Below are 26,064 nucleotides of genomic sequence, written 5' to 3' on the forward strand. Positions count from 1 at the left end.
AGCTTATGAAAAGTGAGTATCATATCAGATCATAATTATCAACACAGTCTCAGCATGCAGAACTGTATATACACAGTATATACTGAACTGAGAGACTGTATAAGTTGTAAATCAGCAGCAGCATCTCAGAGAGAGTTATACAGTGTGAGAAAGCTGTAACTCTCAGTTATATATACAGAGAATGAATTATTACAGTAAGTGTATATGCATTGAAGTAACACTTTTTGATAACACTCAGTCTCTGATATGATGAAAATAGAGTCTCTCTGTGAGATCTGTTTCTATCAGAAGTCAGAAAATCTTATATTTCTCAAGATCATCTTTGTATATCTTATCTGTGAAACTGATGAGAGAAATCATTGATTTCAGTGTTCTACTCTTGATATTATTCAAGTGGCAGCAGAGTTCACTCTGATCACACTTTTTAAGTGTATATTTTCTAATTATTCACATTTATATAGATATATACTGATTATTTATTAGATAATATTAAGATAATAACTTATTATAACTGTGTTACTCTCACTGTGAGAAATGCATAATTAATAATAAATATTATAAAGACTCTGAGAAGTGAGTATTTTAAGAGTACTACAGCTCTGTAATCTTGATTTTTTTTTATTTTTATTTTTTATTTTTTTCTTTTTCTTTTCTTTTCTTTTTTTTTCTTTTTCTTTCTTTCTCTTTTTTTCTTTCTCTTCTTTTTTTCTTTCTCTTTTTTTTTTTTTTTGTTGTGATTTTTTCTTGTTATTTTATTTTTTGTTTTTTTATTATTTTTTGTATTTTATATTTTTTTTTTAATTAAAATGATATTAATTATGATCTATGTTCAGAAAAGTAATAATATTTGATAATACTTTCTATTGAATTTTTAACAAATGAGTACTATATTATGATATTATGTAAGTGAGAAATGATTTCATAGTCTTATTTAGTGTTATTTTCAATAATGAAATCAGAATGAAAATATGACTAAGAATTCAAACATATTCTTTATCTGAGACTAGATTTTTATTTGAAAAGTGAATCTGAGATCTTTAATATTTGAAATAACATGATTTGAAATCATTGTGAGGAATGCAAATCATGATCAGAAGTAAAACTACTAGACAAGTATGACAGCCTGTAAAGTTTGATTCTGATCTCAGCCACGGTCATATGATCAGTCTGGACATAAGTAACGTACCATGATTTTTCTTCCCATATTAAGTATGTAAAGATGTTGCCTTGTTTATACAAGCTTGTTCAACTGATAAAATTAACTTAAAATTTGAGATATAGCAGATATCATTTAATATCATATTTATTTCTTTAATTAGTATTCTTGTATCTTCAACTATTATGACAGAGACTTTGATATTATCTGTTATTATTAATAATAACTTAACATTCTTCTTTATTTCTATAATAAGATCTTTATAAGATATGATATAAGTATCTGATTCAGAGTTCAATATTTAAGTATTCTTTATTAAGTTATTATCTAAATAAGTCTTATCTCTTAAATAGAACATTTGTTTTATAACACTGTGAACAGAATTAGTTTCAGTATTATTACTATTCTTATCTTTATCTTTTCTAGTAATATGAAAATTGATAGAATATTTCTCAGAATATTTCTTTTAACAGTTATTCTAAATATAATTAACTTTATCGCAGTAATAGCAGATTCTTATTATATTATCTCTATATTCAGATTTGAAGTCTGTATTCTTATTATTACTTTTTCCCTTGTTCAAGCTTCTTATATTATTAGTTGTATTTATTATCACATTCTTCAGAAGTTCTCTCATTGCTGAAAGATGTAGTAAAATATCTTGATAAAGACTTATAAACTTAGCTTTTAGAGATTGACTATTATTCTTATCAATTTAATTCATTCAGTTTCTAATGAATAATGCTCATCTCTCACTCACTTCAGTGAGTAAATAATTAAAAAATATATAGTTCTCAGTCTTATATTCTAGACAGATATATTTAGTTTATATAATAATTAAACATTTAATAAAGATATAATCAGAGCTCTTTATCTTAGTAGACAGAGTTATAATTTCTTTATATAATCTTATTCTTTTAACAGTGAGTCTTTCAGCAAAATTTTTCTCTATAACTTTTTATAAAGTGTAGACTGACAGCTCAGATTTCTTCAGTACTGTAAAATGAGATTTTATTTATAAAGTAATTACAGATTATATATAATTATACAGTTATATATTACATTTTTCTCAAAATTATTATATATTATTACTTACATTCTTCATAGAACTGATTTGCTATGATATTAACTGTATAAAATTGCTTTGCTATTAGTAAGATTTCTTTCTTTCATATTAAATAGTTTTCAGAGTCTGTAAGAGTAACTGATTTTCTAATATACTTAATCTAATCTTGAAACTCTCTCAAAGCCTTTATCAGAGCAGATATTCTTTCTTATTCTTATAGAAATTGCATCAGATCTACACTGACAGTATTATTATTATCAGTTAGAGTCTCATTAACTCTGCTAGTTTTCATCTGTTTAATTTCATACTGAAGTTTCATTATCTTCAACTTTAGATAAGTTATCTCACTTGCAGAAGTTATATCACATTTATATAGATTATTCTTATGATTTGATATTCTGATAATATAATCAACAATCAGGTCTTCAAAATCATTATTAAATTCATTTATTATAGATGTTATTAAGCTCACTTTTATTCTCTGTTACACTTTCAGTGCTTTCAGATTCTGTTTTCTATGCACTGACATGTATTCTTTCATTAAATGTAGTATTCAGTCAGATCTCAAATTAATCATAGATTCAAAGAGACATCTAGACATGTTCAATGATACATGAAGATATGATTAACATATTATCAGTGGTTATTCATAGAAGAGCCTCATAACCTGTTAGAGAATAATGTTGTTATCTGTAACCTATCTAGAGTGAAACTATATATAAGTTTCTTGAAGAATAACGTTGTTATGTTGTAATCTAACTACGCGAGTTACACTAAATGAATAGGTTGGGGTGGCACGTGACTAGGGTAGGTGTAGTAATCATCAACACTCTCCCTTGCTACACTGTGATCTATAATAAGCTGCTACTCGGGGCCTCTCTCATTCTCAAATCTTTCAAAAATGCAATAATAATTAATTACATGAATCAGACCCTGATTTCCTCATTAGGAAAGGTGTCTGTACAGCAATAATCATAAAAATCAAGAAATACATACAAAATTCATTGATTCACTGTATCATTATTATCATTCAATCATTTCTTTCTAATCTCTTTCAAATCAATTCTTTTGATAAAATCTTCAAACACAGGCTTCATCAGTGACTTGGTGAGCTTATCAGCTATGTTCACTGTAGAACTAACATGTTTCATCATGATTTCCTCTTTTTCAATCAAATTATGAAGAATATAATATCTAATCTTGATATGATGTGACCTTCACATTAAGAATTCCTTCTTTGCTAGATCAATTGCTCTCTTATTATCAACTCATAGATGCAAGCATATTTTCACTTTTTCATCATTTATCAATTCAGTATCATATAACATATCATTCAATCAGATTATCTCACAAGCTGTCTCACTAGCTGTAATATATTCAGCTTCTGTGATTGATTTGATAATAAATATCTGTCTCTGCAACTGCCATGAGATCAGTGACTCATTAATCAATATAATGTAGCTGATAGTTGATTTGTATTAAGAATCTGTCCCTGCTCAGTCTGAATCACAGTATGTCACAGAACTCAGGCCATCTTCTATCTTCTTCTTGTATAATATGCCATGATTTTTCATCTTCTTGACATAATGTAGAACATGCTTCAATGCTGCTTAACATGCTTTGTGTGAATGCAAGTTAAAATGTGAGAGATAGTTGACTGTAAATGCCAGATCTGACTGACTGCTTGAGACTAAATACTGCAATGATTTCAATTCTTGACAATATCTCATAGCTGTAAAGTCATCATTCAATTCATCATTCTCATCAGATGAAAATTCCAGTTGTATGCCTGTCATTATAGAGATTCTCACAGGATTCATCTTATTCATGCCAAAATCTTCAAGAATCTCCTCAATATAACAGCTCTGTGTAACTGCTAGATCATCATTTCTCTGATATTTGATCTTTATCTTAAGATATGACTTGATCTCTTTAACATTCTTTGTCTCAAATCTCTTTGTAATCTCTCTTAATACTCAGTCTAATTGCTGTTCTTGAGATCTCATCACTCAACAATCATTAATATGCAATGTCAGATAGATCTTATGAACAGAGTGATATAGAAATCTGCTATCATAAGATGATATCTTGAATCTTAATATGATGAGGTGTTTCATTGCTAGAAAATATCATACTCTCACAGCTTGCTTCATTTTATATAGACTCTGATGAAGTAGTCTTATCAAGTCCTCTCTGCTGTGTTTAACATCTGTGAGCAGTTGTATATAGATTATCTCATTCTGTGATAGTATGTTATTCAAAAACACAGATACATAATCAATTGATTTAATCTTTCATTCTTTGACAGTTGATATAGTGAATAGACTGCATGATGTAGACCCTGATATCACTGCAGTATACAATCTTATATAATAAATACTCTGCTGTTGTAAGAACTCTCTAATTACTCAGTGAGCTCTAAAGTGAATGATTTCTCTCTTATTATTGAATTTTCAATCATATACTCATTTATCTATAAGAATATTCATTTTCAGAGTCTTCTCAACAATAATATATATCTTCTTCTATTTAAATATCTTAATCTTCTTTTTCATTGTCTCATGTCAATAGTCTCAGTTTGAACTTCTTTTGACTTCTGTCAGTGTAGTTGATCAGTCTGTCAGAATACTTAGAATAGAATCATTCTCATTAATAAGATCTTCAGACTCTTTATTTATAATAAGCTGTGTCTCATTATCTAGAAGATAGATTGAATTAATTACACTCTCTAAGTTCTCATTGATAATTATCTTCAAAATATCTGACTTTTTCTTCACTAGATATTATAGTAAGCAGTGCTGCTATCTCTCTCTGACATTCAGAATATTTAATTCATTAGACAATTCATTGAATTTTCTCACTGTATTTATAGATGTATTTACACTCATGTCAAGAGCTTCATTAAATATGATATCTCATACAATCTCAAGACAACATGCAACAGAATCTCACACACAATATTGATATAATTCTTGATATTCAATCAGCTGTCATTTTCTATTATCAGTTCTATTTATGAGCTTATTCAACACTTTCAAATTCTTCTTGTAGATCTTGTACCCTCATCTCTGTATTTAATAAACAGAAGATTACATCTCAGTTCACACTTTAAAAAATATAAGTAATGTTTCTTTCTTACATTTAAATATCTTTATTAATATTGAGAATGTGTTAATTATCATGATTACAGCTTGTATTACTTCATCTCAAAGTTCTCTTTCTAATTTACTATTAAATAGTAGATTTTATATCTTTTCTATAACTATTCAATTTGTGCATTTCACTGAGTTATTTAATTATAATATGTCAGATGTAGTCATTTCATATGTTATTTCTTTACTCTGATAGTAGATCTTAAGTTCTTGACTTTTGAACTCTTCTTCATTATCTTAGTATAGAATTTCAACTCAATATTATATAGTTATTTTAATACTTATAATAAAATTTATTAATCTTGCAGTAGATTGTCTCTTTCTTATTATAAGAATTACTTATCTATAATAGATTATATTATCTATTATATTTAATCAGTAGCTTACACTCTCTCTAGTGAGAATGTCATTCTCATTAAAAAGTATTTTTTCATTCTCTATCAGATTAATGAAGAATCTCATTATTAGCTTAATAGCTTATATTATAGATGTAAAGATTGAATATGTTATTTTTATCTGTATACAGATCTTACAGAATGACAAAACTCTATTACTCTTTATTCTTATTTCTAGTCATGAATTTACTATTATTTTTACAATATTCACAGAATTCAGATATTCTAGCTTTTAATATTATTATATCATTGTAAGTTCTATAATCTTTGTATCATTTCTTTCAGATAGTATTAATATTGTATCATCTTTCATCTGTAATATATTCACAGATTTAAAATCATTATTAAGTATAATAAATCAGATCAAGTCTCTGTATATAATCAGTCTTTTTATCTTATAGATATCATTCTTATTTAATCTTACTATAAATAAGAACATGCAGTCAGAAGATATAATTAATATAGTATGATTATTCTTATATATCAACTGCTTATAGATATAACTCTGATATATAAGCTTACTCATACTCATGAGATTCACTTCTAACTTCAGAATATAGCAGATATTATTTAACAGTATATTTACTTCTTTCACTGAAATCTTTATATCTTCTATAGCTGTAGCAGAGACTACTGTTTTATCTATTATTTTTAATATTACTTTCATCTTCTAAGGTTTTATTATAACAAGATCTCTATAAAATGTGATATAAGTGTCTAATTCAGAGTCTAGAATTCAGATATCTTTTTCTATCTAATCACTTATATAGATCTTTTCTTTAATATAAAATACTTGCTTTATAATATTATGAATAGAAGCAGTATCTGTATTCTTTATATTCTTATCTTTATTCTTGTTTCTATTTATATTAAAGTTTGAAGAATGTTTCTCAGAGTATTTCTTTCAACAGTCAGTCTGAATATAATTAATCTTTTAATAATAATAGCAGATTCTTGTATTATTATCTCTATATTCAGGTTTGAATTCAGTGTTCTTATTCTTATTATTATCTTTGTTCTTATCTTTCTTATTCTTATCTTAAGTATTATTCACAGAATTTTTTATGAATTCAGTACTACTATTTTTTACAGTAGAAAGATATAGAAGTATATCACAGTATAATTTTATAAAGTCTTCTTTTAAAGATCTTGAATTATTCTTATCAATCTGATTCATTCTATTCTTTATAAAGAATACTTAATCTCTATTAACTTCTATCAGTAATCTATTGAAAAACATAATATCTTTAATCTTATATCTCAGACAGATATAATCAGTTCTGATAATAATTAATTATTTAATAAAAGCTCTGTCAGATTCTTTACTTTTAAAGATTATTTTAATAAGTTCTTTAAATAAATAAGTTCTATATATAGCAGATCTCTTAAAAAAGTTATTCTCTATAATAGTTTATAGAGTATAAGCTAATAATTTAAACTTCTTAAGTATAGTGAAATAAGTTTTAATCTGTAAGATAATTACAGATTATATATAATTATATAATTAAAAATTATATTCTTTTCAGAAATATTATATATTTATAATAATATTCTTATCAAGATTATTATCTTTAAGAATATTATTAGTTTTAGACTATTCTACAGTCAAAAGAATTTTCTCTCTTTATATTAAGTAGTTAATAAATTCAGTGAGAACTATTAATCTTTTAATAAGTCTTACTTAACTTCTGAATTCTTTAAGAACTTTTATTATAATAGATATCTTCTCTTTCTATTGAAGATATTCTGTCAGATCTGTTCTTATTTTATTATTTACAGAGTCATCTCTACTGATCTTTATTCACTCAATCTCATACTGAAGTCTTATAATTTTAAGTCTTATATAAGTCTTCTCACTCACTGAGCTATTATTATTTCAGTTATTTAAGCTCTCTATATTATCTGATATCTCACTGATATCTTTAACTAAGTCTTTATATATATTAAACTTATCAGACTGTTCTTCTATAATAATTTTATCTAATTTAAATACTTCTGAAGTTATCTTCTGATTTATTATTAATATTAATAGTAATCTGTGATCTTGTATTTACTGCTCTGATATTTTCTCATTTCTTCATCTTAAAGATATATATTCTCTTATTAAGTCAGATATCTCTTTGAATCTTAGATTAATTATGAGTTCAATTAATCAATAAAAAACATCTAGACATGTGTAATGATATGTGAAGATGTAGTTAGCATGTTATTGTGATTATTTATTGCTTGCAAAAGAGCTTCATAACCTCTTGAAGAATAATGTTATTGTGTTGTAATCTAACTACGCGAGTTACACTAAATGGATAGGTTGGGGTGGCACGTGACTAGGGTAGGTGTAGTAATCACCAACAAAGTTGGGTGGCACGTGATTAGGGTAGATGTAGTAATCATCAACAATTACTTCCAGGTGGTAGGCTACTAGTTGCCTACGCTTGGGAACAGCGCATGGAGGGTTGAAGAATGTACATATCATAGGCATCAGTCATGAATAAATTATGGCTAGTAACAGTAATATCAACGCTAAATTTTGAGGTGTACATTTCGGCGGCGCTCAATGGAGCTATCCATTCGCGAAAACCGTCTCGATCACTGCAACCCGCTTGAAGATCCCAAGAAGTTAAACATCAGCCAGCTCGCCTCCTCCACAGATTCCATGAGAGCATAAAGGGAAAAAATGCTTTCTTTTTCTTTCTTTTTCTTCCCTTTTCTGTTATTTCACTCTGGTATCAAGAGAAAGTCGATCTTCAGGCTCCAGCTTCACGACAGACTTCAAATGTTCCTTCAATCCCAATAGTCGCTGAGAATTCGCTTTCAACATGTCTGGATTCCCGCTGTCCTGAACCGTAATAGAGGCCTGTAGGACATATGCACCGCTCGTGTCTAGCAGCACCATTTTATCTAAGGGAGGAAGATATTCAGTTGGCGTCAGCGTTTTCGGGCCACCACCAACGCCATCAGCACTTGGTGGGAATGTTAGCACACGGTGCAGAAATAATACAGTGTCGTCCAAAACAAATGTATGGCCTTCAACAACATATTCAGAGACGTAGCTAAAGTGAACAAGTTAGCGCTCAGCCTGGCGGAGATATAAATGTAAATATAGGGGGGAAGGGGTAGAGGGGGAACGCACTCAAACCCCCAAGCAGTCATCTCAGGAAGGATATTGCTAGAAGGGAGATTCGCAGTCCCTACAAACCGAGACGTGACGCCAGATCTGGCTCCGGCCTCTGGTGTATCTTTAAACTCCAATCTCCATGATTGATTCGCCGCTACATAACCCTTACTCACGGCAGCGGTAGCAGCTCCATGATTCATTGGCGTCGATGACCACAATGATCCCTGGCCTTGCTGAGTACCGTCTCCGCCCGCACCCGTACCTTGGGTGACAACATCTGATCGCAAAGAAGCAGAGGAAGAAGGTAATGATGATGATGAAGAAGAAGAAGAAGAAGAAGCTGGCATGGAGCCAAAGTCTCGTTCTTGCACATTGCCCACGACCTGGATATAGTACAGGCCTCCATTCAGGAGCTTATTCAGCCTCTGTGTTTCGGGAGCTTGCACGTCCTGGCTTCCACCCGGGCGTGTTTTAATGAAGCCTGGTTTTCTGTATGCTTTGAAAACTAGACGTCTCTCAAAGGTGCGGGTCGGCTGCATTGCAGTGAGCCCGGAGAGCTGTTGCAGCAAATCATGATGTTGCTTCGCTGGGACGGGAGAGAAGAGCAGTAGTTCATGCATGTGATATCGACGTGTACTTCCCCCAAAGATTTTTGCTCGTGGGTTTATTCTATATGTATTATTATTATGGTGCTGTTGTGATGGAGACGTCGAGTCCTAAGGCAAAGGGTGGAAGGGCTCTGTTCCGGTATGATATGAGCTAGGTAATCAATAGGAAGACTGTGTGTTGGCGGCGGCTGGGCAGACGAAGCGGAGAATATCGGACACGAGAAAATAAGCTGAATGATTGACGGCAGAGAACAAAACCTGTGTGAATTAACTAACTAACTAGTTGCGTATCATTATTGTTCACATATCTCTCGTCAACTAAATTTTGTGTCTGTCAAGTGGACCCGGAGTATCATCACGTGATTTACTCGCGGACGGTAGCCGAGCCGGAGGGTCTTTTTATGCCGTGTTTATTTACATCTACCAGAAGGAATAATAATAATAATAGGGATAATCATGGATGGTTTAGTAGAAAGACTTCTAATTACAGCAACCATGGATGTATGCATCTGGCCCTATGGAAAAGTTACCCAATGAAATACCAAAGAAGCTCGACGTTTCTTGGCGATCACGCAAGCTTGGATGGGCAACGGGGATGCAACTGGAAGTTTTAAGCGCATGAAGGATACCAGCGGGTTAAAAAAGAGCATTTTGTGGCATCCCCGCTGCGCGCCGTGCAGTGGAGTACTTATCCATGCAGCCCTCTGAGCGTAATTGGTGTTCCAGCCAGTTGGAGCTATCCAGACGAACATGGGGATCGGTGGCGGGATTAGTTACATTATTGACTTTTTTTAGCACCACTCCCGGACTATGGAACAAGGATTTGAAGCTGATAACTTCAAGAAGAGGCATGTAAATATTTTGCGAGAATGGCACCGGATGGAGTCTTTGTACCAGGAGAATTGCCAGGGTTGATGAAGTAATTCCAGCAAATTTTGTGACGACGACGACGACAGACGACGACTTGATCAGGCCATTGATGATGCTGGCACCACCGGATAGAATCAGTGCCGTAGACACGTGCATTAGTATTAGCTCCAACAAGATGCCGACATCTGGGGGGATGGGGAAGATAATAAGCTACAGACATACTCCGTACTCTGTTCAGAGTATTTTCGCTGTTGATATGGCGGGGCAGAAAGTCGGCTCGGAAAGTTCGGCGTTGGGCCTTGGAGGTTTGGTTGGCATAGCTGGTTTGCAGCCTGTGATTCGCGAAATCGGGGGGTGAGAGCTTCCACCTCGGCGGTGTGATCGTGAGGGCAAGCAAGCCTAGCTAGCTCGCAAAGATTGCCGCCGTCGGGGCCACGGGCTGCAGAGCACGAGAGTTGACGGAACGCTAGCTTATCTCTGCCCCCTATATCGGGTGCTGATTATTCATTGCGGTGGTCGCGATTATTAACGAAAACACCACTAACTAACTACCAGCAACCAGAACCACCAACCCTCGCCTGTCTCGCCTGTCTCTTCGTCTCTCTCTTTCTCCGTCTCTCTCTTTTACCTCTCTTCCCTTCTCCCTCTTCTCTCCCCGCAGACAACCAATTCCACAGCTGGCAGAAGAGACAGAGATCAAGAGAGTGGTCAATCGGACATATTATATCTTTTCCCATCTCCCGTCAATATCTGCCAGCTAGTTCCGTCCAGCCATCCTCCGTCGTTGAAAATCCGCCCAGCCCTGATCGAAGCATCCATCAAGTTACCACTCAATCCTCTCAACTTCAGCTAACTTACCATGCGTGCTTCATCCCTTCTGCAGCAAGCAGCCGCTGCCAGAGCTCCGCTGATAAAGTTCATTGGAAAACGCTCTGTTCCCAGTATGTTCTCCGCCCGAAGGAATCAGACGGAGGAGATCAAAGCCCGCTCCTCCGACGTCGAAACTTGGAAAAAGAGGAAGAAAGAAGAAAGAAACTAACCTGGGTGCTCTCACTAGAATCCATTGACCGCTCTCCCCGCGTTCATCCCGCCTCCCCTACTCCCGAACTACCCGAATCGTTCGTGAAATACAGAGCCAAGGCCCAGCAGCATGGCCCGCTGAACCACTCGGCTCAAACGAACGGAATCTACGGCGGTGCCATTGGAGGCCAACCGGGTGCATCTCTTGGGCCCGTGGAGCCCAAAAAAGGCGAATACTTCGACCGAAACGAGCTGCCTGAAAGATTCAGACGCCTGACCTGGTCGCAGGAAGAGATTGATGCTGTCGAGACCGGCGGCGCTAGCTTGTTTGCATGAATGTATGGAGCTACAACGGATGATATATTATTATTATTGTCTTTCCTATATATGAATGCTACTAGGACACTCGCGGTTCCTCTGGCCGTCCCAGAGGCGCTAGAAGACCGCGAGCATCATCCCACTAGGCTGGTCCTCGGCATTGGGCAGTCGACAATGTCGCCGTCCTCGATACCCGCTATATCACATCTCTCTTCTCATCCTCATCGAGTCGCCGCTGTTGTATCACCAATTTTCGCTGGTATGGGTATTGCAAGTTGGTTTTTCTCGCGGTATCATAGGTTATGGGGAGCATGGAATAATACGACTCAGTTCTTCTTCTTGCTACTGCTGCTATCTTGTCATTTACCGAGGGGCGTTGTTGGTCTGTTTGTCATCAAATATCACAATTTTGTCAATATTTTCTTCGGGATGTTAAGGGACCAATTCTGTTATGAACACTGTTTTGGTAGGCCAGGTTCTTCTCTCCTGCAATTACATTCCTTGTCAGATAAGGTGTACAGTACTATCTGCTCAGCCATTATTACAACTACTGTTTCCTTTAAACCTACTATTGTTACTCCTTCGAATATTTATTCCGGGATGACCACAAGCAAGTAGCAGACGGACGTAGCTTGCCTCTAGAGGGGGGCAAAAAAGAAAAGAAGAACAGAAGAAAAGAAGCGACCAGGGAAAACCTTCTCCCGCACCACCAATTCGACATCATTGAACCGGCCTATCCTATGCAGCCCTAGCAAGCTCGGAAGCACAGCTTCAGCAAATGACCGTCGCAGAAAAATAGTCAATCCCCCCCAACCTCTCCGAATCCAGAATCTCAACATCGACCTCAACAATAAGTGATTTGCGCAAAGTTGAACACCAAGCACCACACCCTCCCTTTCTCTAGCACCTCCCCCTCCCTTAGACCCCCACAAATAACTTGCATCCAATCACACAAAACTCATGTTAAACCAATCAAGAAAACCACAATGCCACCCGTCCACGGCGCGATAACGGTGAGGGAGACGAATGAAATCGGCGCAACAACAGCGACATACATCTACTCTACAACACCGGAGCCAATCCAACTGCCCACCCCGGGTTCTTCTGAGAATGACAGTATTCGCCGTGAAAGGCGGAGAGTAGATATTGTTGTAGGTTTATATATATACTTTGTCTTTTTCCAACTTACAGAGTTATCGTTTGTTTTTCTTTCTTCCACTTTCTATTTCGAACGTGTACTGTGCTGGAAATGTCCCGAGTATGCATCTGATATGCATACGTCCATTGTTTCGCATGCATTTCCGCTTCGGACTATATCTATCCATGAGAACATTAGGCCCTGCGTAATGCCCTGCATCCTTTCCCCACACCAAAATTGCTCTAACTAACCCTCTTCCTCCCGCAATCATTGTGGCGGTCTGGCCTGTGTCCGGGGCCGTAAGATACTTACATCCATACCAAGATATCCATCACATCCCAGCGCCCAGTTAGGAAATATCTAACCTCACCACCAGAGCCGCATGCCTCTCCTCTCATCTCATCTCTTACCATATCACTTGCTAACCTTTATATATCTATCTAACCCCTTAGCCGCCTTCACGAAAGGAATCATTGTCTTCTCTCACGTCGCTGTTGAATGTTTTTCTACCGGTGGGATACCCACATAGTGTCAGCGATGACTATCTAGAGTGAGCTGCTGTTGCCCTTTCTTCTTTACAGCCACGTTCAAAGCTCCTTGTTTCTTTTCCTGTTTCGTTTTGTTTGGCGGTCTCGTGTTTTACAAAGGAGCGAGTAGTTGTCCCCCTATTTTCACTCGACGGAATGACCTATCTCCATTTTGTCTCTTGTTTCTCACATGCTGTTGGAGGCCGAAGCTGACTAGTTCCACCTATGAATATCTACCTTCTCAAGGTATCAAATATATGTATGTGTGCGACCACTATCATGTTATAAAAATGACTCAGATCTGACCACATAGCTGTACAGGATTCCCTGCAAGCGTTCTCAAGCTCGATTGCTGGACTATTGGCATCCCGGGCTGTATTACAAGGTATTGTTCCTCTCGAGGTACACGATCCATCAAAATATCAAAATATCAAAAACTAATATTTCCGTCAATTTTTATTAGGCGTTGGAGTAGGAGATGCATCCGCATCCCCGACAGTAGCCTTGCTACATAGCGTCCTGCATGACAGCATGGGCAGGATAGCAACAATACTCTTCGCCCATCGTCTTGGGACGTCTCTCGAGCCCGAATGCAAGATGTATAGGCTTGCTGCTGACGTTCTCAATGACTCAGCGATGGTCTTTGATTGCCTCTCGCCAGCGTTTCCGAAGCACCTGAGAATTGTGGTTTTGGCTTGCTCGAGTGTTTTGAGAGCGCTGTGTGGGGTGGCTGCTGGGAGTTCAAAGGCGAGTTTGAGTAGCCATTTTGCGAGATGGGGGAATTTGGGGGAATTGAATGCTGTGAGTTGTTTCCAGCGTGCTAATTCTATTCTTCTGGGGGAATACATACGGGGAAATATGGGCCTGTCCCGTTTACGGTTCCTCCTACATTTGTTCTAGTGCTAACGAAAAGTTCCAGAAAGATTCAAGCCAAGAAACAGTAATATCGCTCTTAGGAATGCTGGTAAGTAGATAGCCCATACAACTAAGGTCATTGATTGCTCCTTATAGCTAATTGGCACGATTACAGTGCGGAAGCCTCGTTGTCTCACGCGTCTCCACCCCCTTTGCAACATGGGCAACTCTCTTATTTCTCCTCCTAGTCCATCTGTCGACAAACTACGCCGCAGTGCGCTCAGTTAACATGACCACTTTGAACCGCCAACGAGCCAACATCGTCTTCTCAACTCTCTTCGAAGACGGCCGCGTTCTCACGCCAAAACAAGCATCCAAATGCGAAAGGATATTCGAGCGCGATGGGGTTCTCCGCTGGAAAGCATCCGCAGCGACCCTGGGGTCCTGTCGGATAGGTGTTTCTTTCCAGGAGCTACTGTGTGGTTCTCGGGGCCGAGTAAATTCCATTCGTGACATCAACATTGATATCCGGAGGCTTCTGCATCTGTTTCGAGAGGAGGAATACATCCTGTGGTTCAACTCCAGCGATAAAGGGGGAACTATCGTCTTGAAGAATAGTGTGACACCTCTATCACAGCTCAAGGCCTGGAGTCATGCCCTGATGGTTGCGAAGCGCATCGCGGACCTGAGAGAAGGGGCTGGTAGTTTGTCTGGGAAGGAAGGCAATGGAGAAAAATCTTCACGGCGAGACCAGCAGAGGAATAAGGATGATTCTATCGCCAACCTAACCGACCCAGATACCATATTCTCGATTCTTGAGTCCACGCTCCATAGCCATTCTACAAGCTTCAACGGCCAGGTAGCAATGTTAAAAGATGCTGGATGGGACGTTGACACTCCCTCCCTGGAAACCAGGCCAGCCAGGAGGTTTCAGATCGTGGAGTGAAAGTATACTTCAATTCTTTTTTTCTTCCTGGAACCTGTCTCATATGCGATCTGATTGTCTCCTATCTCATATACGTGATTTTTCTCAAGTGTGTCTCGATGATGACATCGTTTTTCCGGGGTTCAGACCAACATGGCCACCTCATCTCGATGAGATGACAGGGATTATCATGTTTCTAGAGGCCATCGTGTTCTCACCCCCAGCGCACGCCTGGAAATAAATACACTGAACTTAAAAATACAGATACCATTCCAATATTTATGAAGGTTATGATAAGAAAAAATGGGTTCCATCGATGAGAAAACTGAACCTCCACTGTTTACAAAAAGCCCCCAACCGAATGTCATAAATCCCTAATTGTCCAGGGACCTTCACACTTCACATGATATAATATCCCACAACTCCACCACTACTACCACCACCCACGTCCTCGTATTAATAATAACATCATTCCCGCCAGAGACAAGACCAGACCAGACCAGACCAGGCAGCTACAAAGGCAACCACGCACCCCACAGGGCGCAAACCTTCCAAGGAAGACCCTTTAAACTGGCCGAATAATCATTCGTTCATCGTTCATCGTTCATGGAAAGAAACATTTGATAACCAACCCCACCCCGGAAGATTCCGCTTGGAGTGTCAATTAAAGCCAGAATTGGAGACAAAAAAAAAAAAAAAAAGCCGAACCCAGCCTCTATCAAAATCGAAGCCCGCCATCAAGATTTGCAAAGAGGCGCTGAACTGGGGGTGTGCAGTTTCAATGTGTGATGTGTATATGCTGTGTTCATCTCCCCCAGGAAATTTTGTAAACAGCGGGAAGTAAGCATGATTGTTGTCTGTGCTTGCTTGCTTGAAATTAATTTGAAAGTTCTTCTTCACCTATCTATGTAAGTACTCTCCTAAGAAGCTTTTGGTCTTTTCATCATTCTTAAATTTTAATAATTTTCTTTTGTTGATTTATTTTATTTTGATTATTATTTTGTTTCTCCTACCCCCCTCTATCTCGCTTTCTTTGCATGAGTTCTCAAGTTTGAGAGAGCGAGAAGGGGCCAGAATAGCAGGTATATATATAATGTAGAATCAAAAGGAAATAATCACCTCAATGATATCGAAATAAACCGTAATAAAATAATAGTTGTTCATGAAAAGTAGTTAACACTGTTCGAAACAAAAAGGAGGAGGAAATTGAATATCTATTCTAACTTTCGTGACATGTGAAAGCACAATAGGAAAAACAACAACAAAAAAGCAAAAATAGAAGAAGATTGGGAGAATGAGAGATATAGAAAGAAAATAGAAAGAAAATACTCAGGTATTTCATTAAACCTAGGTAGATCCAGCCCAAAGTCACAGGCCTTACCCACCACATACAGGTTAGATAGGTTAGATACGAGGAGAAAACTGAATATAGGTTCAAGTTGAGACTGTAGAAGGGCAAGGGGGGAAAAAATGTAAGAATGAAATTCGCATGCTATAAAATTACCATTAATGCAAGTAATGGGTATACATGCCACACAAACACGCATACACACAAAACTAAAAATAAAAAATAAAAATAAAACCGGGAAGAACGGGAGAAAGAAAAACCGGCCGTGTTTAAAATGCAATAGAACCAAAAAAGAAAAACTAGATATGCGGAATATGGGGGAGGAAGAAAATGGCTGATAACATGCTGATGAGGAAGCCACACTGGCACATACACGCGTAGAGAAATTGTTTTGGGGGTTGGGGGAGAGTATTGTCGAGATAAGTGCAGAGATGAGGTGAAGGTATAGTTGGCGTGTCTGTGTCTGTAGGTGTGGATGAAGTTATGTCGTGAGGTGAGAGGCTAGGGGCCTGGGAGAATGCTTCATGAATGCTTCATATGCAACGCTCATATATGTCGGGTAGTGGTGGTCATGGTAGTAGTAATATCATCCAAAATGAAAAGGGGAGACGTGGGATCGAGCAAGAAAGGGCTGGATACTACTCCAATAATCTATTCCTCTTCAGGCGCAGGAAACCGGCCATCCCTCGACCCGGGACCGCCCCCTGGCCTCTTTTTCCAACCAAGTTTCATACCCATCTTCTTCCAAGCATTTTCCGGTCTTGTCTTGGAGCTTTGTCCCTGTCCGTGCCCCTGGTCGCCATAATGCAAACCCATATCGCTGAATGGTGGCGTGGTTGGCGGAGTCATCGGTTCACCAGCACCAGGGCTGGATGTCATGCTTCCGGAATCATCAGTGAGGTTGGTGGATCCGGAGTCACCGCTGGTGGTTGGGGAATGGGTCTGGCCCGAACTTCGAGATTCTGACGACCAGCCCGCCGACGTGTGGGACTGTAGGGCGTACCCTGCCATGGGCGAACGTGGCGAGGCAAATGACGATTGAGGTGAGAGTTTCCGGCGCATGGAAGTATGGCGGCCCATTTGGGAATCATCCTGTGCCGTTGATTCGTCGAAGGGTGAATATGACGACGATATTGGAGGTGGACTTTGGCTTTTAAGGAAAGGAATGAATATGGACTCTTCCATTAGATCTCGCATACGTTTGACAGCGGAATCTAGTGTTTCTGGTCGAGGCGGTGTGGGAGAGTTAGAATGGTTCAGGAGGTCGTCTCTGACCTCACTTGATACGTTGATCTCGCGTGGTGATGCGGGAACGATGTATGCTGTTAATATCCTCTGGAAGAGCATACGGAGATGTTGCGTTCGAGTAGGGTCTGCATAATACGTGTCGCGATATCGCTTCGCTTCCATGGTGAATTCTAGTGTCTCTAAACAGTGGTTCTGGGAAAGGAAAGCCATGAAGGCAGAGAGTGTGTAGGGAGGTGGTGAGGTGCCGGCTAATACATCATCCAGGGTAGGTCGAGCACCGGAGTGAGGGATAGCAAGACTGAGCGGCCTGGAACCCGACTGCCAGCGTTCCATCGTGTTATCGTCGTCCGAGTCGCAATCCGAGTAATCAGGGGACTGTTGAGGTGTAGAGTCAGGAGTGAGGGACCGGAATAAGAGGGCAGAGTATCGCGAGGTGCCCGCAATCATTGCGCCCAGTGGACAACAGAGCCCAGTCTGCTTCCAATTCCTTCGAGCCTGTTTCCGGCCTCTTTTCCCCGCTAGGCTTCCAACCCTTGTTTCCAGCCCTTCTGCTGTTGTCGCCGTTGTTGTTGGTGCTGCTACGAGCTGAGACGTTTTGTTTAGTCTGCGCAACGGTGCGTTCAACGCCAACACTACCCCGTCGTCCCAGGAGTGCTTGACAACCTTCCTTGACGAATCCAAGATTAGGGTACCTTTCTTCTTCTACTTCTTTTTCTTCTTCTTCTCCTTTGTTTTTATTTTCCTGCTCTATTCTATCCCCAAGGGTACCTAGTCGAGGCTGGCAGACCCAGGGAACCAAGCAGCCGGGGGGATCTTTGGAGTCCTTTATTTTGTTGTAGGTACACCAATACAAATGGGGAAAGATACCCGGTTAACAACCACTGAATTTGCGTGGATATCCAGGAACAAATTAACTCCGTCGAAGATAAGGAAGGTTAAGGATTATCCAACGGAACGCACACAAGGCCACACAGCACACAAGGTCAACCCAGTGTTGGTTCTTCGAGCTGAATGGCAGACTGAAATTGTCGTCGAGGAGGGCAGAAACGACTGATATTTATATTAGATTAGAATGCATTAATTATCCTGCGCCTTGAACAGGGAAATTACCAAGAGAAAGAAGATGGCAATAGTAGTTGGGACAGCACACTGGGTGGTGATGGTATGAATTAAATAATAGACGACGTCCACAGGGTACAGACACTGTGTGGGGAAGAGAGAGAGAGAGAGAGAGAGAGTGTGTGTGTGTGTGTGTGTGTGAAGAGAAAGCCAAACAGTTGGCGTACAGAGTAAATAGAGGAGAGAGAGAGGGAGAGAGAAAGAAAGAAGACGAGAAGGAAAAGAAGATAAGGATATATGTATGTCTCTGTGTGGGTGAGGAGGAGAAGGAAAGAAGAAGTAGTTGAGTAGAAGTAGAAGAAGAAGAAGAAGAAGAAGAAGAAGAAGAAGAGGAAGAGGAAGAGTCCTGAGTAACTTACACGATAGTCTGCTGCAACACATCACATCAAACCGCGTTGTTCTTCCTGTTCCTGCTCTCTCTCTCTCTCTCTTTTCTTCTTCTCCTCGTCTTGTTCTCGCTGCTGGCAGTTGGTTTCCCTGCTACTGTTGGTTGGCGTGGACAGGGATCCATACCGAGTATTACAGGGGTTCGGTAATTATTTTCTTCTAGAATATTACTCCGTCACACCGTACCCGTATCGTCAAGGCGCCGATCTCGTCCGCCGATTACGTATGGCCTGTGTAACGATGCTCTGGTCGGCGGTCCCTTGCCAAATTCTCCTGACTCAATCACCCAGTATCTTATCATTACCGAGTTTGTATTTAATCTGTACATGTACTGTACGTATCTATAGGTGTGTATCCCATACAGCAAACGGCCCCTGGCATGTTTCGCCTTTCGATTCGGTAATGTACTGTACCAAAATATCAGACCGAACCTTAGAGATGGGAAAGATAGATTCACTCCACCCCGGGTTCGTTCCCATCTCATCCATGGAAAATTCGTGGTTCCCTGCCGGCAGTCGAGCCGCAAAAACAACCTTGGGACAGGAAAAAAAAGAAAGAAAGAAAGCAAGAAAGAAAGAAAAAAAAAAGTCAAGCCGTGCTCCAGCAACCCAAAAGGCCAGTTGCTCGAGTTTCTCTCCAGCGTGGCGGCGGGCTTTATGCTTGCCAAGGAAATCTTGAATCTTCCCCTTCCCATCTAAAAGTCACCCACACTAATCACGTCATACACCTCATCTGTACCTAGCATCGCCGCACTAATCTACTCAAATGCAAAAGTCTGACTAGGGTGTATAATTTTAGAGGCGTAGTTCGACTGGAAGTTGTAATGTACCGCCGCGAAGAGAAAAAATAAAACCGTACGCCCCGCGTGGCGACAGCCAGGCCTTCCAGAACAACTACCTTTATCCGACAAATCGCAAGAATAGGGGATAAGATAGAAAGGGCGATTGAAATGGCGAATCGCCGCTTTTCATCATGACATGCAGGTTGTTAGACTCATAAAACCTCTTGGGCAGACAACGCACTGCCTAGGCTGATGGGGCAAAGGGGTAGTTGATCTCTGCAAGTATCCAATCACTAATAAAAAATGATATCCATTTGAACAAACTTTCAATTGATATTCCAACAATTAAATACATGCCTCAACCTCCAAATAATGTTTCTATCCCAGGCAAATACGAAATCTGCTGAAAATTGTGAGAAAAATAAAACCTTATATAAAATACTAGGAGAAATACCAGAACAATACCAAGGTAAGCCCGTCAACACGGAGAAAAGAAAACAGAAAACCCTTGGAAATTACTGCCATGGTCCAGTGCCCAGAAAGAGGGCTGAACAATGCCAGTACCAGGCAAATACAAGAGATCCACGATTAGCGCAAGGTCTATCTGCAAACCAAGCGGGGGGTTTTGCCCGCTTGCCAACTCACTTGGTTGGTGTCGTTGGTTGTTTGTGTTGACGCCCCCCTCGCCGCTTTCTTCGCTGGTTCTGCGGTGTTCTTTTTAAGTGGGGAGGAACCCAGTTAGCCAGTTAGCTGCCCACAATCTCTAGTATTTACCGCCCGTCGCGTCGGGGAGGATGGTCTCTGGGTCTCTGAGTCTCTGAGGGGTCTGTGGCGTGCAGGCTGTACGCAGTAGGCGGTAGGGTAGGGGGGTTGACTGAAGCCTAATCGTCGATAAGTTGAACAACTACCGACAAGCCAAGAACAAGGCAATAATACAAGCGCCAGACTAACTGATCACTAATATTTCTCTGAAGTATCCATGAATCACGGAGACACACATATGGAGAACTGTACTGGGAATTTTGATGATTACGGGATCAATAGCTGGAGATTATCTTACAAGAAGCTTTTTGCGACACTCATGCCAGATCATATCAATCTAGGTTATCCTCAAGGATTATTTGGCGAGTCAGCAAAAAATCATCACGTCACCCTCGTCATCGGCCTTTCAATTGTCAAACCAGGTAGAAAGAGAGAAGAAGAAAGAAAAAAAAAAAAAAAAAAATAAAAAAAAAAAAAAAAAAGAGTGGGGCGTGTATCCGCAAGGCACTCCTCTCATTAAATGAGCCGACTAGTTTCGGGGCCTGATCAGGTGGTCAATCAAAAAGTTCGCAAAAACTCCACCGTTCCCCCCAACCACTCAAAAAAAATGGAGAAAAAAAAAAAAAAAAAAAAAAAAAAAAAAAGAAAGAATGAAGAAAGAAACCCGATAAGTTTTAGCCTCTTTGCCTAGAACTTGCTTTTGCCTTTCAACCTCTCACGCCAAACATCCATGACATGACGGACGGGGATCTGGCCCCTCCTCCCTCCCTCGTGAATAGCTGATTTATTTACTCTATATACTACTAACTATTTCCGTACGTGCATGTATGAGCGTTGAAAGTGGGAGGAGATGAGGGAAGGAAGTCTACTTATTTTTGGTGGAATACGTTTTTCAAGACCCCTCTCTGGCCCCTTCCAAGTTCTCACGACTTTAACGGTACAAGTTACTGTGAAAGAAAGGAGAGCTCTGAAGGAATATCCCATGATCCATGTCTAGATAATGTCTAGATGTCTAGGCTCTACAGGCATACAATCAACAAATTTGTCCTGCTCACAGAGGAAATAATAGACAGACAGATTTTGCAAGGCTCAGAGCATGGAAAAGTTACCAATCACCGGCCCCGAGCGGCCGTGCCAAGAGCCTCCACCGATCGGTGAAATCTTCACAGCTTGATTATTCTTACATCTCTATGATAACAAACTCCTGCAGCATATCAATAATCAGAAGGCGATTTCTCAGTCATATATATATGTCTCTTGAGTGAAGCCTGTCATTCATAGACTGACTATGTAGTATGTCATAGATTTAAAGCAGCTACTTTCATAAATTGATAAAATATCTTAATGCACACGAGCCTCTGATTGATTGATTGATTGATTGATTATATCTTTTAGTTGATGTCTGCATCCCGTAAGGGCGCTATGCAACTGGTCTCGATCTAGCCTAATTAGGTATCTTAAGCGGGGCCTGGCAGGGCCTCACATGCTGTCACACAAATATAGCCCTCAACACCTTGACATCACAAAGTCAAACAACTATTATTATTATTATTATTCTTCAATTATAGATGTATGCAGTCAGAGACTATGACATCTATCTGAGAACTTTTAGTTCTCAGGGTTTTTCCTATATCTGTAAAGTTAACTATTATACATTCATTAATTTCAGATATGTAAAATCAGAAAATTCCAGCTCAGAATACAAAAACTGTTTACAAATTACAGTGTTTTAACATCTTCTGATACTTTGAAATCATTTGACAATATCATGACAAAGGAAAAGAGAACACAGTCTTAAAGATAGACATATTAAATAGATAGATAGAAAGAAATTGAAAGAAAAAGATAAAGTAAAGAAAGACTGTAATAAAATAAATTATTAAAAGATAGTATACAGCTGTTTTAATAGACTATATCTGATTGATTTTCTTCTCTTTATATTCAGATAATTCTGAATTTAGTCATTTTCTTATAGCTGCTTAAGTTTCTGATAGAAAGTCTATTAAGTATTTAATTTCTGTCTCAGTTAAGAATAAGAATCTTATATTTAATTAATTTAGATTATACTTCTCTTTCAATCTGACTCTGAGACTATTGTATAATGCACAGTGTATTATAATATACTCAGAATTCTCATTTATATTACAGAATAAGTATTCTATTGAGTCAAATCTATCATTAAATCTTTATATATAAGATTTGAAATAGTCATGTTCTAGTTTCAGCTGTATTATAGATGAGAATATTTTCTTTTTACATTTAATTAAACAAGATTTTCACTTGGATTTTATTTCAAATCTTGAATAATGTATACTCTTCTTTTATTTCTATCAGCTTTCATTTTACTTATCTAAACAAGATTCTTTTATTTTTCTCTTTATAAAAGATTAGAACATAATTTTTTAAATAAATCTGCTTAATTCTACACTCTTTTTTACAGCTGAATGAGTCAATTCATTGTTATAAATATTTATATAAGCAGGAACTCAGTACAGATGAATTATCAGCTTTAATATTCTTCTCTTTTGAATTTTCAAAACAGAGTTTAAGATCTGTTTAAGATTCATTTAATCATTATAAATCTGATTATTTCTAAGTCTTTTTAAAGCAGCTTGACTATCAGAGAATATTCATATCTCTTTCAAACAATTTCCTCTTTTATAAGATTTTATTTCAATGAGTTTGAAAGCTTTCACTATTATAAATAGTTCAGTATCAAAGACTTCATATTCACAGTCTAGATTTCAGAAATCTGAGATAAAATTGATATTATCTTTAGTATAAGCAATGTCTGCATTTAATCTATTCAAGTTCTCATTTTTTAAGTCATCTGAATAAATCAGAATAGAGTCTTTTATATTGATTATAGAAATTGTCTTTAAATACTGTTCATATTCTTTCTCTTTTAATAGTTCACTTATTTATAAGTCTATAAGAGATTCAAGCTTTTCTCTTCAAAGAGATAACTTCTCATGATCAACTTTTTCAATATTTAAAGAAGAAAATTGATTTTTAATCAGAGAGTATAGTCTATACAGTTAAGAAGACATTTTCTTTGAAGAATTATTTTCATTTTAATCAAGAAATTTATTTCAATTCAGTTCATTTCCAGAGTTAATTAATAGAAATAAAGAAGAGACTCTTTCTCTGATTATATAATTTAAGCTTATCTTTACAACTCTCAGAGTATAGTTCATACAGGTCTTTTCAAATCTAATAGTAGAAGAAGAAATTGAAGCTTCAATTTTCATTGCTTTAATAGAAGATGATTTGAATGCTTTCAGAATTCTTCTTAAGACTCTGTTTTACAGACTTTGAAAGAGTTCAGTGAAATTCTCTTAATTATTTCATTAAACTTGAACTTTATAATCAGCTACTGATGTAATACAGGCTATATATAACTGTCTTATAGCCTGGAAGAATAGACCTCTCTCTGTATTTGATAGTCTGATTATATTGTTCAATAGTCTTTCTGTCTTGACAGTTCTTTATTATATATAATATTTAAAATTCAACTTAGAGTTTAATCATACTTCTAATCATTTAATATTTACACTGAGTTTAATCTCTCTATTTAAAAGAGTTAGAGATAGTTCTTTCTTATTGAATCTAGAAAAGAAATGAATTAACTCAGTTTTATTCATATTAAATTAAATTTAATTGATATCTGCTTTAATAAAGATTTTCTTTACAGCTTCTTCAATTACTTTTAAATTCTCTTTGATAGTTTTTGAGCTGTAGACTAGATCAATATTATTCATATAACTCAGAGATCACACTATTCTCATATTTCTATTTTTGAATAGATATACAGTGTATATTATAAATAAAATAAGTGAGATTGAAGATCTCTATAATACTTCTATTTTTATCTCAGTCTTATCTTATTTCATTTCATCAAAGAAGAGTTGTATAATTCTTTTAAATATAAAACAGTTAACTTATTTTATTAGAGAAAATGACAGTTTTAATATCTTCAATATCTGAATTAACTTTGACTTTGAAACATAATCAAATGCTTCTTTTATATTAATAAAAACTGCAGTTGAGACCAGACTCTCATGCTTTGCTATTTGAATATTATAAACAACTGAGAGAACAGTGTTAATTGCAGAACACTGTTTTCTATCTCTCATTTATTCACTGAATAAAAGAGAATCACTTATAGAGCTTATAAAAGATAGTTAAGTAGCTATTATCTTTTCTAAAACCTTTTCTAGACAGTTCAATAGAGATATTACTCTATATGACTTAGAAATTGAAGTTTTTTTATTAGATTTTGCAAGAATCACTTCAGTAGCTTCTCTTCAGCATTCAGAATGATATTCATTTTTCAAGAGATTGAAAAAGAGCTCAAAATATTCATTCTTTAAGTAGGAATATGTATTTTGAATAATTAAGTGATTAATTGAATCAGGATCTGCAGCAGTTTTAACAGAACTTGAGAAGATAGCTGACTCTAATTCATCTTGTGTAAGATCAGGTCATTCTCAGTCATTTTCATCAATATAGTTGAGAAGTAATATATTCTCTTTCTCTGAATCTGAATCTGAATCTGGTGAGTTCTGAAAGAAAATTCTCATGAAAGCTTGACATTTTTTCTCAAAAGAGTTTGCTATATATGATTCATTCTGAAACTCATACTCTAAGACTGGAAGTTTTGCTACACTTCTTGTTTTAGTATAGTTAAAAGCTTTAAAAACTTCCTTCTCTTATGCTTCTTCAAGAAATTTATTCCAGTAGTCTGTTTTAGCTCTTTTAATATCTGAAAAATATTCATTTCTGACAGCTTTGAACTCTTCATCAGATATTATATCATTCTTTCAATCTCTTCTAGCAGTAGCTAATTCTTTTCTTTTAGATGAGATATTCTTATTTCATCAATGTTTTAAATACTCAGAAGATTGTCTCTTTAAAATATTATCTCTAACACTTGTTAGAATAATAGATGTAATAAGCTTCACTCTATTCTCAAGCATTTCATTTGAGATATCTTGACCAGAATTTCAATATAGCTCATTCTGTCTTTCAGATTTTAACAGTGTTATACTTTCTTTAACTGCTTTTCAATCAGCTTTTTCAAAGTTATACTGATTAGAGAGAAGAGGATTTTCACTCATTTGTTTTTCACTCAGTTTAATATTAAATTAAATAATCTCATGATCTGATTCTGATGTCTCATTTAAATTAATAAATCAGTTTACAAGTCTTCTTTTTATTAGATTTTATAATATGAAGATTAGATCTATAATAGACTTCTATTTCATGCCTTTT

The 26,064-nt window shown here is 37.1% G+C and overlaps 5 protein-coding genes across 7 annotated transcripts; 2 read left to right on the forward strand and 3 right to left on the reverse strand.

Moving 5' to 3' along the window:
• Positions 1-8,276: 8,276 nt before the first annotated feature.
• On the reverse strand, positions 8,277-9,820 carry BDBG_02581 (RNA polymerase II mediator complex subunit Srb5). The gene is made up of 2 exons (XM_002627864.2): positions 8,900-9,820; positions 8,277-8,819 (listed from the first exon to the last, which is right to left on the reverse strand). The coding sequence occupies exons 1-2, from the start codon at positions 9,502-9,504 to the stop codon at positions 8,480-8,482; spliced, it is 945 nt and encodes a 314-aa protein (XP_002627910.1). The 5' UTR covers positions 9,505-9,820; the 3' UTR covers positions 8,277-8,479.
• Positions 9,821-9,873: 53 nt separating this feature from the next.
• On the reverse strand, positions 9,874-11,386 carry BDBG_16612 (uncharacterized protein). The gene has a single exon (XM_031724532.1). It carries the CDS (start codon positions 10,516-10,518, stop codon positions 10,129-10,131), a length of 390 nt encoding a protein of 129 aa, XP_031577171.1. The 5' UTR covers positions 10,519-11,386; the 3' UTR covers positions 9,874-10,128.
• Positions 11,222-11,718, forward strand: BDBG_02582 (uncharacterized protein; the record flags this gene model as incomplete). The annotated part of the gene is made up of 2 exons (XM_002627865.2): positions 11,222-11,303; positions 11,420-11,718. 2 exons carry the CDS (start codon positions 11,222-11,224, stop codon positions 11,716-11,718), a joined length of 381 nt encoding a protein of 126 aa, XP_002627911.1.
• Positions 11,719-12,686: 968 nt separating this feature from the next.
• BDBG_02583 (DUF647 domain-containing protein) lies at positions 12,687-15,166 on the forward strand (the record flags this gene model as incomplete). Its single annotated transcript, XM_002627866.2, has 7 exons — positions 12,687-12,851; positions 13,291-13,388; positions 13,612-13,624; positions 13,687-13,750; positions 13,829-14,166; positions 14,285-14,329; positions 14,396-15,166. 7 exons carry the CDS (start codon positions 12,687-12,689, stop codon positions 15,164-15,166), a joined length of 1,494 nt encoding a protein of 497 aa, XP_002627912.1.
• A 912-nt stretch (positions 15,167-16,078) lies between these two features.
• On the reverse strand, positions 16,079-21,274 carry BDBG_02584 (G-protein signaling regulator). 3 transcript variants are annotated; one of them, XM_031720849.1, is made up of 3 exons: positions 21,089-21,274; positions 18,852-20,902; positions 16,083-18,791 (listed from the first exon to the last, which is right to left on the reverse strand). In XM_031720849.1, exon 3 carries the CDS (start codon positions 18,186-18,188, stop codon positions 17,145-17,147), a length of 1,044 nt encoding a protein of 347 aa, XP_031577173.1. In that variant the 5' UTR covers positions 18,189-18,791; positions 18,852-20,902; positions 21,089-21,274; the 3' UTR covers positions 16,083-17,144. The 3 variants fall into 3 exon arrangements, with proteins under 3 accessions (XP_031577172.1, XP_031577173.1, XP_031577174.1); XM_031720850.1 differs by lacking the exon at positions 21,089-21,274 and adding an exon at positions 20,980-21,003; XM_031720848.1 differs by having other exon boundaries at positions 16,079-18,791; positions 18,852-21,274.
• Positions 21,275-26,064: the final 4,790 nt, after the last annotated feature.

Source organism: Blastomyces gilchristii, assembly GCF_000003855.2.
Source record: "Blastomyces gilchristii SLH14081 genomic scaffold supercont1.3, whole genome shotgun sequence".
NCBI classification, from domain to species: domain Eukaryota; kingdom Fungi; phylum Ascomycota; class Eurotiomycetes; order Onygenales; family Ajellomycetaceae; genus Blastomyces; species Blastomyces gilchristii.